At 34.1% G+C, this 18,413-nt stretch overlaps 2 protein-coding genes across 12 annotated transcripts in view; one reads left to right on the top strand and one right to left on the bottom strand.

Moving 5' to 3' along the window:
- Positions 1-2,332, top strand: part of LOC114333136 (obscurin) — a 615,016-nt gene extending 612,684 nt beyond the window's left edge. For all 11 annotated transcript variants that reach the window (XM_028283003.2, XM_028282967.2, XM_028282979.2 and 8 more), the window contains one exon: positions 1,856-2,332. In XM_028283003.2, the coding sequence (XP_028138804.2) occupies positions 1,856-2,081 (226 nt within the window). In that variant the 3' untranslated portion in view covers positions 2,082-2,332. The remainder of the gene's footprint in view (positions 1-1,855) is intronic.
- A 3,890-nt stretch (positions 2,333-6,222) lies between these two features.
- LOC114333301 (ribosome biogenesis protein SLX9 homolog) lies at positions 6,223-18,372 on the bottom strand. Its single transcript, XM_050647921.1, has 2 exons — positions 18,208-18,372; positions 6,223-6,883 (listed from the first exon to the last, which is right to left on the bottom strand). Exon 2 carries the CDS (start codon positions 6,873-6,875, stop codon positions 6,297-6,299), a length of 579 nt encoding a protein of 192 aa, XP_050503878.1. The 5' UTR covers positions 6,876-6,883; positions 18,208-18,372; the 3' UTR covers positions 6,223-6,296.
- Positions 18,373-18,413: the final 41 nt, after the last annotated feature.

Consider the following 18,413-nt stretch of genomic DNA (forward strand, 5'->3'; position numbering starts at 1 on the left):
CTCGACCCTTAAGCCACAGCGGCGGCGCGTCGCACTATATTATGATTGGCGTATTTAAGAACATTGGCAATAATTAACTGAATAAATAAATAAATTATTTAAAAAAACTATGTTAATAATATATTATAAAATTTTAATAAATTTTCGCATAAGTACGTCTAATATAATAAATATTTATAATCTCGCATAAGTACGTATATGTTTGTGCGTCTCTGTCGCACGTATACACATAAAATGCGACGCGCGACGATTTACAATTAAAAAACAACGGTCTATATTGAAATAAGCCCCGATTACTCGTTAGAATCTTGAAGTTGAATGTATAAGTTTCAATTTAAGCACTTGCCAACCTGAACACTAATAATTTACACATATGAAGTATCATGTCTCGAAAATGCGTAGGGTAGGTGGGGGCAAAGGTACGCATTTTCTAAATTTTCATCTCTGGTGAATCTCCTAATGCTTGAATTGGCACAGAGTATAGATGAAAATGAAATTGATACATTTTGTAATCATATTAGGCAAATGGAAATTCTTCAATATTATTTTTGTAGTGTTGATAACTTTTTGAAAAAAAAATTGTAAATGCGTACCTTTGCCCCACCCAATGGGGCAAAAGTACGCATGTGCGTTCTTTTGCAGATTTGAGACATTTTGCAATTGAGACAAAATTAGCTGATAGAATATCAAGCTCAACTTGATATTCACTTTGAAGATTGACCTGAAACATGCATTTGTGAAGTCTACCTCACTGGGGGCAAAGGTACGCATTGCAAACGTTTGCCCCATTTGTGCGAGTACTTTTGCCCCATTTGTGTGAGTACTTTTGCCCCATTTGTGTGAGTACTTTTGCCCCATCCGGCAACCAGTAATATGTCTAACCTCAATATGAAACTATGCACATATGAACTTCAAACTGTCATGTAGAAGAAGTCTTCTAACAATAAACATTCAACATGCCTAACCAATAAAAATCTGAGTTTGAAAGATTAAGAATTAGAATCAATCAATTTTTAAGAAATATTAGATAAGGTACAAAAATAATTTTTACCTCATTTTTGTTGTTGTATTCGCCCTGATTGCGCCAAAGTTTCTCATCCAATGCTACTGAGTAGTACAAACATATGCCACAAGATGTTGTCGCCAACATATAAGAAGTTACTAAAAAATGTAAGTGCGTACCTTTGCCGCGTGCGTACTTTTGCCCCCACCTACCCTATGCGTATTTTCGCATTTTTCAGATTTTAAATCGCTTATAACTCGAAAACTATCAACATTTGAGAAAAATAACAAGAGACCATTTTAGTTTACAATTACCCAAAAAACTCTAAAAATACATTTTTCAGAGCAAAAGGTAATTTTGAATCTGTTTAAAAAAATTGTTTTCTGTGTAAAAAAATGTATAACCTCTCTGAAGTTTGGATAGGTTTAGTGCAACTGATTCTCATTAGGGAGTTGAGATATTTATCTGTTAGCTGAGATGTGTACCGATTTTTAATCAAGTTCATTATTGAAAAAGCTGCTTCTATTCGCACACATAAGTTGAGCCAAACATAGTACATGCACAATTTCATGGCCAAACATTTTCAAAATTGCAAAACACTAAATATTCTGAATTTAATCGCGGTCCGCACAAAACTAGCCTATGGTCCGGATGCGGTCCGCGGTCCGCCAATTGATGACCCCTGTGCTAGAGAACACCTTGGAATTATCTCGAACCGTCGGACATGTGCAACTCGAATCATCAATTCGAGTATTTCCATCAGGGGCGTAGCAAGGCTATCGTAACAATATTTTTTAATTGAATATAAGCGTATATTGTTAGAAATACTAATAATCTCTTTTTTTGTTTTAGTAAGCGGCCATCACCTGAGGAATGCCACGAAAATCGCTGGTTACTACCTACCGATTACATGATCAAGAAACGAGAAAGAGCAGTTTTCTTGGGCCACAGGATTAAAGAATATTCCGAAGAATACCACAGCGCACGAGATCAGTCCGCGCAGCAATCGCAGAGCTCATCCGGAGTCAAACTGATCCGATCACAGAGTATACAAGAAGAATTATTGACTGCACCCTAGCAACTTTAGGTTCTTAATATATATGTAAATACTGTTTATATATTTCTATTGCTGAATAATTTCAGAAACAATTTGACATGTTGGATTTATAATTAAAAAATTCAAAATTTATCTAAAAAAATCATTGTTGACAATACAACTAGTTATGAAAATTACTTATTGTTATATCTCATTAAGATACTGAAAGTTTTCTTTTAATTTACAACCATTTTATTTTTCTTTTTGTTCTACTAATAAAGTGATATGATAAACGTTTTGTGTTATTTCACTGTTCATTAACTAAATTATTTTTAATAAATAGTAAACTAAACCAAAAATTCCAAAGATCCAGTAGAACCATGGTACCTATATACATATAAGAAACTAAGATCTACACGTCTTTTTTTTTGTCTGACGGTGGAAATCTTCTAAAGACCGTACCAGGTGAATCGTACGCAGCATCATTCGAACGCAGTTTCCCTCTGAAGGATTTCCCTCCGGATGCATCAACTAAAACCACTCTCAGCTTCATGCGTGGCTAGTGGATGTAGGAAGAGAATATTCTCGAGAGAATATTCTCAGCCAGAAAATTCTCGGCGAGAATTTTCTATATTTAGAAAAACCACTGGCGAAGCGTCCATGTAACCATTGTTACCATTGGTAACAGTTAAAATTTGCAAATAAATATTTTATGACTACTATGAAATAATTCCATTTATATTTTTTAAAAATAGAAATATTTGTTAATAGTATCTACCTAATTCAGTAAAATAGCCAACTAGAAGCACGAAAATGTCAGCGAGTTTATGTAAAATCGGTTGCACGTTATTATAATACGCCCTTACCACAGTATATAGAGGTTCCCTCTTTATACTGTGCCCTTACTTACCGTGCGCCGCGCCGTTATTTACCACTTCTGTGAGTGGCAACGATGGTAGGATCTTTGTATCGGTCAGAGGACTGGATCGTCAATGAAAATTTTGCGGGCACGATGGCTCTTAAGCCGCTGTGGATTAGTATTCGTGTTACCAAATTTTAATTTGGTGACACGGCTAGGTAAGGGCCGGTAGGTACTTTATGTCCCGGTTAGCTAATCGGGACAGAAAATACCGACCGTAAGAATATCAGACTTAATAAATGCAATTTTAATTATTATAATTATAGGTAATAATTATAATTCCATTTATGAAGTCTGTTATTCTTAGGGCCGGTATTTTCTCGATTAAACTCCGGTTAGTTAACCGTACCGACCCTTTGGATTCGATTATTGCATAATATGCATTATTAATTATTAGTTTATAACTTGTAACTGTACTTGCTTACTATACAGATAACATATCTATACCTTTTTATCCTATATAAATCATATTAATCGATTTTAATTACTTGTCGAAATATATTAATTAACAAAAACATTATTATATGACATATAATAATATTGATTATACAGTACATTGTAGTGTATAATCAATAAAATAAAAATTATTTAATATTTTAGGCTAAAATCTGAGGCCTAATCTTTTTCAGATTAGACCACCACATCCATTATTTGCTGTTAAGAAGAAAATTTCATTTTTTTATCAAATAAATTTTGTTTTCTATTGCTTTTTTATTTTTTATATACAAAGAACACTGTTATGTTTCGTCTCATACTTTTGTATATATAATTTCATGATTTTTAATACCTACCCTATTTCATCTTTAACAATATCCCTACGGGGTTTATAGGGTATAGGGTTCATTCTCAGAAAATTCTCCATATCTAGAATGTTCTCGAGAACATTCTCCGATTTTTCATTCTCGAGAATTCTCCAACAGTATGCGTGGCACTGTGGCTTCTCTGAATTAACTAAAATAAGACGGCTCTTGTTCCGATTCACAACAAAATATGATTATTATTTTTGTTAGTTCTACTCCTATTCTGAGTATTGGGAACTATTGTTTGTTAGATTTTATCGTGCTGGACAGGCGGGTAGTGAGATGCAACCTGATAGATCTCCCTCGGCCTTAGTTCCGGCGATTCGTTGGCTTGCAAATTTTAGAAGCCACGAATGGTGTCAGAAGATTAGTTCTGATAAAGTTTTATTTTTAATATTGTTAATATTAAAAGTGAAACTCATAATCTTTCGTTTGTGGATCGAGGCTGGCGGCCAGAATTTTGGTGGTTCAGAGAGAATCAAATATGCGCTGTCTGAAGAAACTCTAACAAGAGTTGAAACTAGTTTATAGTGCTTTTGGCGCTCTCTGAACTAACTAAAATAAGACGGATCTTGTTTCGATACACAACAAAAGGAGTACGTATTTATTATTTGTATTAGTTCTACTCCTAATTCTGAGTATTGGGAACTAATCTTTGTAGGAAATTTACCGTGCTAGACAGGCGGGTAATGAGATGCAACCTGATAGATCTCCCTCGGCCTTCTTAGCTCCGGCGATTCGTTAGCTTGCAAATTTTAGAAGCCACGAATGGTGTAACCCTAAGATAAGTTCTAATAAAGTTTTATTTTTGATATTGTTAATATTAAAAGTGAAACTTTCGTTCGTCTTTAGCAGATGCCGCCACGGCATCCGTGTCATCATAATCTTTCGTTTGTGGATCGAGGCTGACGGCCAGAATTTTGGTGGTTCAGAGAGAATCAAATATGCGCTATCTGAAGAAACTCTAACAAGAGTTGAAACTAGTTTTTAGTGCTTTTAGCTCTCTCTGAATTAACTAAAATAAGACGGCTCTTGTTTCGATTCACAGCGGCATTTTATTATTTTTATTAGTTCTACTCCTAATCTGAGTATTGGGAACTAATCTTTGTTGGAATTTTACAGTGCTGGACAGGCGGGTAGTGAGAGCAACCTGATAGGTCTTCCTCGGCCTTCTTAGCTCCGGCGATTCGTTGGCTTGCAAATTTTAGAAGCCACGAATGGTGTAACCAGAAGATTAGTTGTAATAAAGTTTTATTTTTAATATTGTTAATATTAAAAGTAAAACTTTCGTTCGTGATACCAAAATGTTCGAAATACAAATTTACATCAATTTTTTGTTGAAGTGAGAGAACATCATGTAAATAAAAAAAAGCAAAAATGTTGATTTTGCAATTTTAATGTTATCTATGATATTTAACTGGCAATATCTCAGCCGGATTTTAAGTATTTCGATTATTAATTTTGACACAATATATGGACATTTTAGCAAAAAAAATATGAAATATGTCCAAATTCTTCATTTTTTTTCCTGTATACAATCTGACGTTATTTTTAATCGTGTGCTACTCGTCGGATATCTCTTTCTAATTAAAAATCTGTTCCAAATTTTTGAATCACTCTTTTAACAAATTCTATATTAAAACTTAATATCTAAAGAAGTTTTATGGAAAATTTTCTATTTCCAAACTGAATCAACAGAAAATTATAACAAAATTGTATTAGACGCGCGAGTATCTCACAACTTCTTATATTAATTCAATCTTATTTTGAATCTTTTCCCCTCAGCATCCATCAGAGACTAATGAAATGATAATTATTTGGAACTAGCTGCAATTTTATTTACAGGATTCTTAAATTACTGACCAGATTAAGAGGTTTAATTTGCCACGTCTATAGCAGTATTGGTAAAAACATTAACTCCTGATTCATTCCTACAACAAGCAATAATCGTGGTCAACCAAATGTATTATTTATACTCTACCAGGGAAAAAACTTTTCGCAGGGATCGTTCAGGGTGACAAACCCCACATGGAGACGGGGTATTATGGCATAATCAGTTAATACGTCAATATTATATCTAACTAAATGTTTGTAACTTGCGCATCAGAAAAAGTTGAAGAGTTGCAAGTTGCAGTGACCATTTGCCAATCTGATAGCAGTCTAAAAGATCTATACATTCGAAACCCAGTTACAAGAGTTAACCATTCTCACAGACTCACAACAAAATCCTAGAGGTGTCCCTGATCTCCTACACGAGTCATCAGTGCTCAGGCAGGTATCACAAAATGGTGAAACATAGACTGTTTGCTAGAATTATCTTGTAAAACTTTTTAATAATTAAGCCGGTTTTTGTAATTTTAGTGACTTATCTGAAAATAGATCTCAAGAAATTATACAAATACGTAAATAAAAGTTGAAAATAAATTGTTTAAGTGTACTTAGGTATATAAAAGGAAACTTCAAATTATCGTAACAATATTTATCTATATAACAGGCATCCAAATGTAATGGACATTACAAAATAACATTTCAGATACTCTAGTTAATTTTACATCTTTCTTGTTGAACCACAGCCTGAACATGCTGTGATATAACAGCAAAAGGATTTTTCTTAAATGTTGTGTCTTTGATAGCTCTCTTGTAAAATTCCATATTACTTGTAAGTTTCTTTTTCCTCTTAGTAGCTTTCTCTACACCCTTTTTCTTTTTAGGTTCTTTACTTGCCTGATAATCAAGATCTGATTTTTTCTTTAATAATGAATCCAGTGAAGGTAAAGCATCATGCAGTGGATTAGTGTCACCAATAAGTGATGTATTTTTTCTCTTGTCCCTGATCTTTTGTTCTTTCTTTAGTACATTGCCTAAATCAATTTTTTTCATAAGTAACTTTCGTTTTAGATTCACTTTTTCTTTTTTCTTTATAATCCTGTTAATTGGATTATGGGACTTAATGGATTTATATGAGAGAACACTTTTTACATCATCTGCCACAACTGATTTTCCTTGTTTTATACTAAAATCAAAGTTGGCTGAAATGGATTCCTTTATTGGAGCACTATTATTTTTGGATTCAAACGCACCTAGCGCTTTCGCTTTTGGTTTCTTTACTTTTCCCATGATAGTAACTAAAACATACAGAAACAAATTAGTGTCTATTAAAAATTGTGTAAAATGAATTGGGACATGCATTTCAGTTGTAAACGATGAGTTCATTCAATTTAATTTTGTTTAATGTAATAGATATAATTTTTCATATATTTTGACTGTAAAAAAAAGAACACGTAAGAAGTTATACTTCTATTATATTATAATGTCAATGAAATAAATATACTTAACAGTTACAATACAAAAAATTAACAATAATTACCAAAACTTAACAATGCCAAAAAACAAAAGAATATGAATCGTCCGAGATTTGAACCCGCGATCTCTCGATCTCTGGTCCAATGCTCTACCAACCAGGCTATCAAGGCGCCTGTTATTGACTTTCGGATATACATAATTACACGTCACGGTGACAAGTGAAATATAAAAATAGATATTTTATTATTTTACGCCCAAGGAATAGTCTAGGCGCCAGAGGGGTCACCCTGTCCTTTTGAATTCTGATGGACAAACTCAACGGTTTCTTATGGATTTTTGGCTGCTGATTACGAATTTTGAGGGTGGATTTCGATCTGAGCGGTCAAAAAATTGTTATAAACAATTTAATTGTTTATAAATTGTTCATAATGCTGTGGCTCATAAACTAAAAGAGATAAAAAATAATGTTTCAAATAAAATTTGTTCGTTAATAAAAAACGAAGAAAAAAACGTTTACTAAACTAAAATCCAACAGTTAGAACTCAAGATATTGTAAAATTAGTGCACAATGCAAATTACAAATTGCAAAATAAGTATTTTTCGAAGCTTTATCGCTCGTAACTTAAGTTCTACGCTTGAAAATGAGCCTTAGAAGGTCTCATTTTAAAGCTTCATTAATAGGCTTCCAAACAAAGTTTGTCAAATTACATTATCTTCGTTTGTTTTAAAGTTATACCCATTTGAAGTTATAATTTTCTTAAAAAAATTGTACATTAATTTGTTTATAAGGGTTTCAAGTAAATTTGAGCGATACACATTTATACTTTAATTAACAATAATGATAGAAGAACTCAAAAGGAACATTTTGAGCTTTTTAGAATGTTCGTAAGTTTATTTTTGGTCAAGACATCGATATTTTAATGGCGCGCTATGAGGCGCAAAATCGGCTCACAGTCAAGTAAGTATTTTTCGACGCTTTATCGATCGCAACTCGGCTTCTACGCAACTGAGCCAATATGTGATATCCGTATAAAAATGAATCGAGTTCTCTTACAGCATCATCATTGCATATAAAACGAGCATTTATGTTACGGTGGCATACACAATTAACGTTCCTTGATGATGTTGCAAAAGAACTAGATCCACTTTATATGGATATCATATAGATAATTAGACTCTGAAGCCCCAGAAAGTTTTAGTTTTACTGCCTACAAGAACAGACTTGACCACCATGTGACTGTAAAAATTGCTTTAAGAACTTATGCAGATGTAAAAAAGCTGAGATTCTTTGTATATCTCGAGCAGATACATGAAAGATGTTTGTAAAAATATGTAGTACTAATAAAAATAATATCAACTTACTTTTTAGTTATATTTCTGAAATATTAGTATTTATTGTTTTTTTTTCTCATTTAGTACAAAAAATAGAAGACAAAGTAAATAGAATGAAAGGTGATGCGAGGTACAGTATGATTTAATTAAAGAATTATATGATCAAATCTTATTAGGATCTTCAAAAATGAAAAATGAAGATAACGTATATATACATAGAAATTATAATTTGCATCGAGAAGTTAGCGCGTGAACCTTTACGCAGTGAGCCAATCTCGCGCCTCAGAGCGCGCTATTAAAATATCGATATCTTGGCCAAAAATAAACATACGAACATTTTCTTAAGCTCAAAATGTTCCTTTTGAGTTCTATCACTATTGTTAATTAAAGTATAACTGTTTACAGCTCAAATTTGCTTGAAACCCTTATAAACAAATTAGTGTACAATTTTTTTAAGAAAATTTTAAATTCAAACATATAACTTTAAAACAAATGAATCTCTCTGGCTCATTTTCATGCGTAGAAGCCGAGTTACGATCGATAAAGCTTCGAAAAATACTTATTTTGCAATTTGCAATTTGCATTGTGCACTTATTTTACAATATCTTGAGTTCTAATTGTTGGATTTAAGTTTAGTAAACGTTTTTTCTTCGTTTTTTATTAACGAACAAATTTTATTTGAAACATTTTTTTTATCTCTTTTAGTTTATGAGCCAGAGCCTTATAAACAATGTATAAACAATTAAATTATTTATAACAATTTTTTGACCACTCGGATCGAATTCCACCCTCGAAATTCGTAATCAGCAGCCAAAAATCCATAAGAAACCACTGAGTTTGTCCATCAGAATTGAAAAGGACACGGTTACCTTTATTTGGCGCCTAGACTAGAAGACAAATCCAAAGACACAAAAATTATAATAAATAATACATTTACTAAAAAACACTAATATATTATTTTAATGGCTTATTTGCGCTGATACATAATTTGAAAGATTAGCCACTAAACGCCATACTGTCTGTGTGCGCATGCGCGCAGTATTATGACATTTTACTCTCAATCGCGCCTAAAGAAGTATAACTTCAAAAATGAACAGTTTCAAGTTAATTGGCTAAATATTGAAATTTGATACTCTTTTTGGGTTTGTTGTCCTCCACTTCTCAGCTTCTTGGCCAGTTCAAGTGACATTTCTTCATTTTCCTTACAGACTGTCTAGACTGTCCGGACATCTTCTCTTTCTATTGATAGTGTTAACTAAATTATTTTGTGATTTCGTGTAAAAGGTAATAATAAACACCAAGTTATACGTTTTTCTTCCACCAACAAATAAGAAACTGTAAAACCAAGGTTTTGACAATAAATTAGAACTGACATTGTTGGTACCTTCCATTTTGTTTTAATTTGTTCTTCACTTCACTGATCGTTACTGGGGTTCTAAGGAACTACGTATCAGTAAAGATCCATATGTAACTGTGATATGTATTAATTTCATTGATGAAATATAGGATATTGTATGTAACATCTATTTTTTTTTGGGTGGAAAATACTATTGAAATATGTTTTTCATTCCAATTTTGACGTTTATTTTAAAACAATTGGTTGTGTCATCTCTATGTGCTATATGTTGGTAGAATTGGTTCTTTATTTTGATGAGATTTGGCCCTCTTCATGATTTTTAGAAGCCCGATTTTTCTAATTATCATTCCCCCCCACTCTCTAACATCAAATTATTAGTAGAGGTAGATTATTCATGCACTCATGCTTGGTAGTGTATTTTGTCAAGTGTTTGTAATATAGTTTCTTTAAAGAAAAAAGACTAAGTTTTCACTCTAATGGCATATAAAACAACATAATGCAATTCTACATCCCACCAGAATGAAAACAATGGGAACCTTCTCTGGTTACACCTCCGAGGCTTCTACAATTTGCAAGCCATACGGATGCTGAGACTAATGAAGATGAGGGAATTCTACAATTTACAATTCACGTCCCATCTGCTAAGCGCGGTAAAGTTCCAACGAGAATGGTTCCCTTCATACTCCACACAGAGTAAATGTAAATCAAAAATGAATAACCATTTTCAATTTCGTTGCAAAACGAAATTAGGTTACACCTCCTACCGCGCTGAGCAGATGGGACGTGAATTGTAAATTGTAGAATTCCCTCATCTTCCTTAGTCTCAGCATCCGTATGGCTTGCAAATTGTCTCAGCATCCGTATGGCTTGCAAAATTGGCTTACCTCGGAGGTGTAACCAGAGAAGGTTCCCATTGTTTTCATTCTGGTGGGATGTAGAATTGCATTATGTTGTTTTATATGCCATTAGAGTGAAAACTTAGTCTTTTTGCTAGCAGTTGCCGCTAGGGCATCTATACCATTTCGTTCGTTGCAATCCGGGACTGCACGCTGGGGTTTGTTTTGGTTGGATCAGGGAGAGCAGCATATGTGCCTCCTGATGAGAGACTAATAAGTTTCGAAACCGGTAGAGGTGCTTGCAGCACTCTCCGATTGGACTGGAATATGGTTCGGCTGTGGTTTCGTTTTGCAACGAAATTGAAAATGGTTATTCATTTATTTTTTTTTTTTTCTTTAAAGAGTTTAAGGTTAGCACATAAATATTACAGATGGGGTCTCACAATACCTTTATAGGTTATTAAAAGGGTGTGCTACACACTAAGTCAGTATTCTCATAATGCTTACGCCTTATTCAGCTTCTCTTTCCATATTCCTTATATTCTCTGTTCATTTTAGTGTTGAATATGGCTCATAAATATTTTATTTAATTTGCCACTGGGATTATCTGTCTCTCATGGTTAGGGAAATTTTATTAATTATTAATTTTATTATTATTAATTAGGTGCTCCTTGAGCTAGTCCCTCATGTGTGATATTTGGTGCCATAGTTAGGTTACACATGTCCTTCACAAGTATTTTCCTATTATGTTTCCTTTACGAGTATGTTTCCCTGAAAACAGTATATTATATGGCGGTATTATTGGTGATATTTCGGCATTGATATTATGTTGATATTTGCAGATTATATTGTGCTAATAGCTGATAGGACAGATGAGGCCAAAGAACTTTATCTCTACCTTCCCTTGCTAGAAAGGGGATTGAAAATAAATATATCTAAAACCCAGGTAGGTCACGAGATTCATGACCTTACAGTAGAAAAATAGGAAAAGATAACCAAACCGTTGAGCTTCTCCATCATATAAGACTGACTTGGGCAGTCTTCGGCAAGTTGAACCACATTTTCAAATCAGCCGACATACCAAGGTCATCAGTGTGTTTTGCCAGTGTTGACTTGAGAGAGAAAACAATGACCATGGCAAGGAAATATCCAAAAATCCTTGTGGCTCAAAGGGTGATGGAACATGCTATGTTGGACACTTCACTCAGAGATAAGATCCAAAACTTCCAGCTACAAGGATGATTAGGAGTGGCTGATGCTGTAGAAAGAATAGTAACACTAAAGTGGAACTGGGCCGGTCACATAGCTCAGATGATAGATAACAGATTGATAAAGAGGATGCTGGAAGAGAAAAAAAAAGAGATGATGTCTAACTAATCAGAGGTCGTCCAGCAACATGTTGGACTGATCATCTAAAAAGTTGCCATAAAAATTGGATGCAGGAGGCACAAGATCAGGTGTTTATTCTGCAAATCAACACCACACATAATATCAAAGTCCCTGTGAATATATAACAGATGGTTTCTGTATATCAGATGCATTTTCCATATTGTTAGGTCCATTGTGCCTTATTTCTTCTATTAAATCTCTACATGTATTATATTGCAATTTTTATTATAAGGCTCAAAATATTTATGCAACATGTCTTTTATATTTCACTATTTTTGTTGGGGATAAAATATCATATTATCCTTCTTTTCTTATCACTTAAAATGCAGTAATTCATCAACTGCTTTTATATTTTTAATTCTACACTGATTTTGTTCTTTCCTTTTGTGTATTTTGTATATGTTGTAAATTTTTAGCTCAAAGATTTCTCAGTATAATTATATTGCTAAATTGCAGTACTTTATATTTATAGCCATAATATACTCAGTGACATTAGAAGTGTTACACACAAAAGGAATCATTTCTTGAACTTAATTTTTTGGCATCACAATGATTATATTTAAAGCATGCTATGATGATATCAATGCTTATCTTTTATAGTTTTTGTAAAAAGAAAGTTTTATCTTTAAATTTTTTTGTGAAAAGACTAATTTATGAGGACCGGTTGGTACAGAAATTTTTAGTTATTATTCCTCAGTCTAATTGTATTCAGTGCAAGCATATGCCTCGAGTTCGAAGACACCAAAATTACCACCATTTTAGCGATTTTGACAGGGGTAGAATTAGTGCCTATAGAGATATGGGTTTTTCGTATCGCGAAATTGGCGGTCGTGTTAATTGTACGACAATGACAGTTATGCGAGTGTGTCGTGTGTGGACAAACGAAGGTAGAGGAACACGAAGAAGACCAACTGGTCAACCGAGGTGTACCACAGGTCGTCAAGATAGGCGCTTTAGACTCCTGGCTCTGCAAGACCGTTTTGCTACTACACGTCAAATCGCTGACCAATGGTTTGGAGTAGAAGGTAGAGTTATTACTATACGTACCCTATAACGTAGCATTCGAGCCTTTGAACTGGTTTCATTCCGCCCACGACGAGTGCTTCCTTTGACTGCGGACCACTGTCATCAACGTTTAAAGTGGTGCAGAAAACGGCAGCATTGGGTGGTAGAATGGCATAATGCAGCATTCAGCGATGATCGCGATTTTGTTTAGGTATGCATGGTGGTCGTAAAATGATAAGATGCCGCCGTGAAAAGCGACGAGATATCGGGTTTGCTGTTGAGAGGCATCTACACAGGACAGTTGGAGTAATGGTTTGGGGGGTTACTGCCTATGGTAGCCGATTACTACTTTTGTTTATTCGAGGCAGTATGACAGATGCGCGTTATGTTGATGACATCTTACAAACCACTTTACTGCCTTATCTAGACGGCCGTCGAAACGCTCTTTTTCATGAAGACAACGCGCGTCCTTATATTGCTCGTCGAACTATAAACTTTCTCTAAGAAGCGGGCGTTAAATTTGCCGTATCTCCCCCGTTCACCGGGTTTAAAAGCTATCGAACATGTGTGGGATATGATGGGAAGGAGACTGTCCAGTTTGAACCAGCCTCTACAGACTTTGGCACAGTTAATCCATGAAATTCAAGTTGCTTGAAACGAGGTGCCACAAGCAGACATCTATCATCTCATTTTGTCAATGCCTAGACGTGTACAAGAGTGTATTCAGCTACGGGGTCGCCAAACAAATTATTAATTTTTTTTTATTACATGTCAATAAAAAGTCTTGCCAATGTTATCGTTGCATTCTTGATGAAAATGTGATATGTCGCCAAAAATTAAGTTCCAGAAATGATTCCTTCTGGGTGTAACACTTCTAATGCCACTAAGTATACCTAATATTTAATATTAATTTAGTAATAACTAAAAATGGAATATGTTATAGGAAGAGTGTCCGTAACCCCAAAAAATTTATTGTTTAATAAGTCTAAATAGATTTTAATGTAGATATGCAGATAATGTAAACTACTTGATATCAACGCAAGAGAGATCAACAAGCAAGAAATATCAACGAACTTTATGTGGAGCTTGACGAAAATGCGAAAGAAATAGGGCTAGCCATCAAAGAAGATAAAACTAAAGCCCTAATACAAGCAAGGAAACAACGAATCTTGCAGAATTTGACAATAGACAATGCTAATATTGAAGTAGTAAAACAGCTCACATATTTATTCATTTATTTATTTATTTATTTATTTACAGGCAAGCGCAATTCAGAAAAGATTATTACAAAAAAAAATATCTGCGTGTACAGGTAACTGAGGATGGCAGCAAGGAGGAGGAAATTCAGAAACGGATAATGCTTGCTAACAAAGCATACTTCTCTCTGTCACTGGTGTTTTGATCCAAAGACATCCATAGGGAACTAAAGTATAGAACAGGGGTGGCCAAACTGTGGCTCGCGAGCCACATGTGGCTCTTTGAAGGATTATTTGTGGCTCTCAATAAATGTACTTGAATTACTTTTAATTCTTCAAAATGTCTTAAATTACTGACAACAAATATAAAAGATTAACAACAGAACTTAGACAAGGAGACTCCTTATCAGCGTTGCTATTCAATTTGGCCTTAGAATATCTAATAAGTAAAATATCATCTGAGTTGACAGGGCGATTTGCAAATCGAGGATCAAAACGATTGTTCCCCTTTGCTGATGATCTAGGTGCAGCCGCTCATTCTACAAGAGACGGGAGAGAGGCGTTTTCACAACTTGAGGAAGAAACAAGTAGTTTGGGCCTTCGAATAAATGAAAAGAAGACGAAATAGATGCTAGTAACCAGAAGTCCAAGACCAAGAGTTAGGCAGAACATAACTATGGATGACCACAACTTCGAAGTAGCTGCTAAAACGACAATCTAAATTAAGACTGTACATGGCAATTATTCACCCAATTCTTACATATGGAAGTGAAACATGGATTATGATTATACATCAGTGGGAATTAAGTGATAAGCTGCTGGTATTTGAACGGAAGGTTTTTAGAATGATATCTGGTCCTCAAAGAGATGGATAATTGATGGAGAGTTGAGAATGCGTCGCAAAGCTGAGTTGGTGACTGTGTATGATACTGAAAACATCATCAGACATATAAAAGCTAAGATAAGATGGGCAGCGTCATGTGGTAAGATCAGAGGAACAGAGAGTGTTAAAGACAATATTTTTTGAAAGACGATAAATCAATAAGCCGTCCCAGAAAAATATGTAAGGATGATGAAGAATCCTGAAAAAAATTCAAATGAAAAGTATCCTGAACTAGTAAAGGCTGCTTGTAGAATTATTTGCATATTTGAAATAACGATGTGAACCATTTTATTTCACTTTAAAATCAGTGAAATCCAAACACCGAGAGAATAATTTGATACATTTTTTACACTTTTTAAATAATAGTATAATGCGGCTCGCGAGAAATTTATAATTTTGAAAAATGGCTCGGACTACCAAGGAGTTTGGCCACCCCTGGTATAGAATATAATAAAACGATCATATGACCAATAATAGTACATATATTATGGCGTAGAAACATGGATCATGACAGAAAAGACAATAAACTTTATTAAAACTTTTGAAAGAAAGATGTTAAGGAGGATATTGGGACCCATTTGTGACAATGGTGTATGGAGAATAAGGTTCAACCACGAGTTATACCAGTATTACAAAGAAACCTCTATAGCAAATTATGCAAAAATACAAAGATTGCGCTGGGCAGGTCACCTCATGAGGAAGGTCACCTCAGTAGTAAGACCAAGGATGAGGTGGATAGATGTAGTGAGAACTGATGCTAAAGAGATATTGAGGGCGGATAACTGGAGGAGAGCAGCCAGAGACAGATACTTAGAGGCGGATACAACTTGGGCTGTAACGCTATTCGCGGTGTGCAAGTACTTGGAAGGGATACGCGAAACGATCGTGCGCGAATAGCGGAGAAATATTGCAACTTTCTTAAATAATTCATGTCAATTGAAATTGTCAAATTGACGTAAATTTCATAACTACTGTCATTGAAGGACAAAAATTATATATTGCTCCACAATATTGATATGATATGCAATTATTATATAAAGGTAAATTTAATTAATTGTATTTTGCTTGCAGTACTGCATTTTAATAACTAAGTTTATTTACTACATACAATTGTTTACGTTTTAATAACATAACCTAAATCTTATTTTTTCTTATTTTTTTTTACTATGGCCTTGACAATTATCCAGTAACCAGAACTATTTAAAATAAAATCCGGTGTCCCACAAGGTAGTGTACTCAGTCCCTTACTATACCTGTTATTTACTGCTGACCTACCAGTCGCAACATCCGCAGATGACACAGGTATTATTGCCTCTCACACAGACCCCCAAAGAGCTTCGCATAACTTACAAGCCCACTTAAATAAAATAGAAAAATGGTTAAAAAAATGGAAACTAAAAGCTAATGAAACAAAATCGACCCACATGACATTTACCAAGCGAAGAGAGAGCTGTCCACCAGTATACATAAACAACAAACAATTAGTACAAGTAGATACAAGTAGATACAACCAAATACCTGGGCATACATCTAGATAAAATACTAAAATGGAGAAAACACATCTTCACCAAAAAAAGCAATGTGGACTCAAACTTCAACAAATGTACTGGATTCTGGGCAGACATTCAAGACTATCAATTGAAAACAAATTATTGGTATACAAAGCCATACTTAAACCCATATGGATCTATGGCATACAGCTATGGGGCTCAGCCAGCAACTCTAACTTGGAAATCATACGTTTTCAAAATAAGGCATTAAGAACCATAATAAACGCTCCATGGTACGTCCCCAACGCAATAATAGAGAAACCTGAAAGTTCCCAGCATCAAAAGGTTTGTTCCAACACGACCAAGAACCATCAGATTACTGTTTCGTTGCTAGATAATTCATGTTCCACGGGTTCCATGGGAACGAAATAATAGATTCCATGGTACTGCACAGGGCGGTGATCGTCGTGACGGTTTCTGGATTGTCCAAAAGTTTATGTTGGAACAAACCTAAAGAAGAAATCAGCAAATACAGTGAAAAGTATGAAGAAAGACTTACAGTTGAGTCCGCGAGTCTTTACCTGTGCGTCATTAATACCTGGCGAGATAAAACACATACTGTTTATCTAGCATCATCCTCTTCCACGCATGAAACTCATGACAAACCAGCTGCCGTTTGTTATTAAGTAAAAACACATGTTATTTTTATGAACCATCTAGACTCAGTGCATTGAAAAGAGATAGGTACAAAAAAAGATGATTCGGTATGTTTTCATATTTTAAGCACAATTTGTTTGACGTTTCTTCTTTGTTTACTTTTGTGGCTGTCAGTCAGTTGAATTTTTTGCGGTTTTTGTCGAATTTTTGCGTTTTGAAGTTTCTTTATATTACACAAACAGTTGTTTTCACAACTAATTTTATATTTGGCTTTCAAATTTTAAGGTAAATAATTATATTTTGGCAATTAATATTTAACACATACAAAGCTAACGTCATTCACACAGTAAAGAAATTATTGTGTGTGGATTTCCGTCAAAGTGAATAAAATAACAAAAATAAAATATGTTACTGAATTTTTTTATAAATTGTTTATTTATTTATTAATCAATAATAATAAGATAATTTATTAAGCTACTTCAAATGTAGCTGTAATTCTGCACAAAAATTTTGAAGCAAAACTTACATTTGACATTCTATAGATTTGATAAGGTCAAATTTTATAATAAAACCAGTAATCGGAACAGTAGCCACTTTCTGTCAGTTGTTGTTGCGTGAAATAGATTTCCGACTTATTTCGTATGCTTTAAATGATGACGCACAGGTAAAGACTCGCGGACTCAACTGTAGTGCACATCCAAATGGTTTCAGGAGTGAATTATTAAAGACGGAGGGTGAAGTTTGCAGACTGAAGCTTTATAAACCAACTGACTTACCAACTAGATCTTAGATAAATTAGAACTATTCTAAGTGTTACTTTATTTTACTAGTAGTACTATCTATGCATTTGTTGACAATTTGGAAAGGAAAGTTTTCATTGGAATTCTTACCTACATGTCATAGCCTAAGAAAGTCATAACTTTAACGGATTGTTCCTAATGGAACAGATTGTTAAATAAATTGGAGTAATAAAAAAAAAGTAAAGGTATGTATAGTATTACCTGATTACTCTCTACCAACACTTAACACAACAGGCATCCCCAAATCTGTGCCAAATTTTCCCTCAAATAAATCCTATGAATTTATGAATTATAAATAAATAATAAATCAAAACTCCCGGTTGCAAAAAGCAAAAATCAAATATTTTATAACCTATCAAAAATTATGTCTGATTATGTCAATGTCAAATGTCAATATGTCACAATGT

This window comes from Diabrotica virgifera, chromosome 1 (genome assembly GCF_917563875.1).
Source record: "Diabrotica virgifera virgifera chromosome 1, PGI_DIABVI_V3a".
NCBI lineage: Eukaryota > Metazoa > Arthropoda > Insecta > Coleoptera > Chrysomelidae > Diabrotica > Diabrotica virgifera.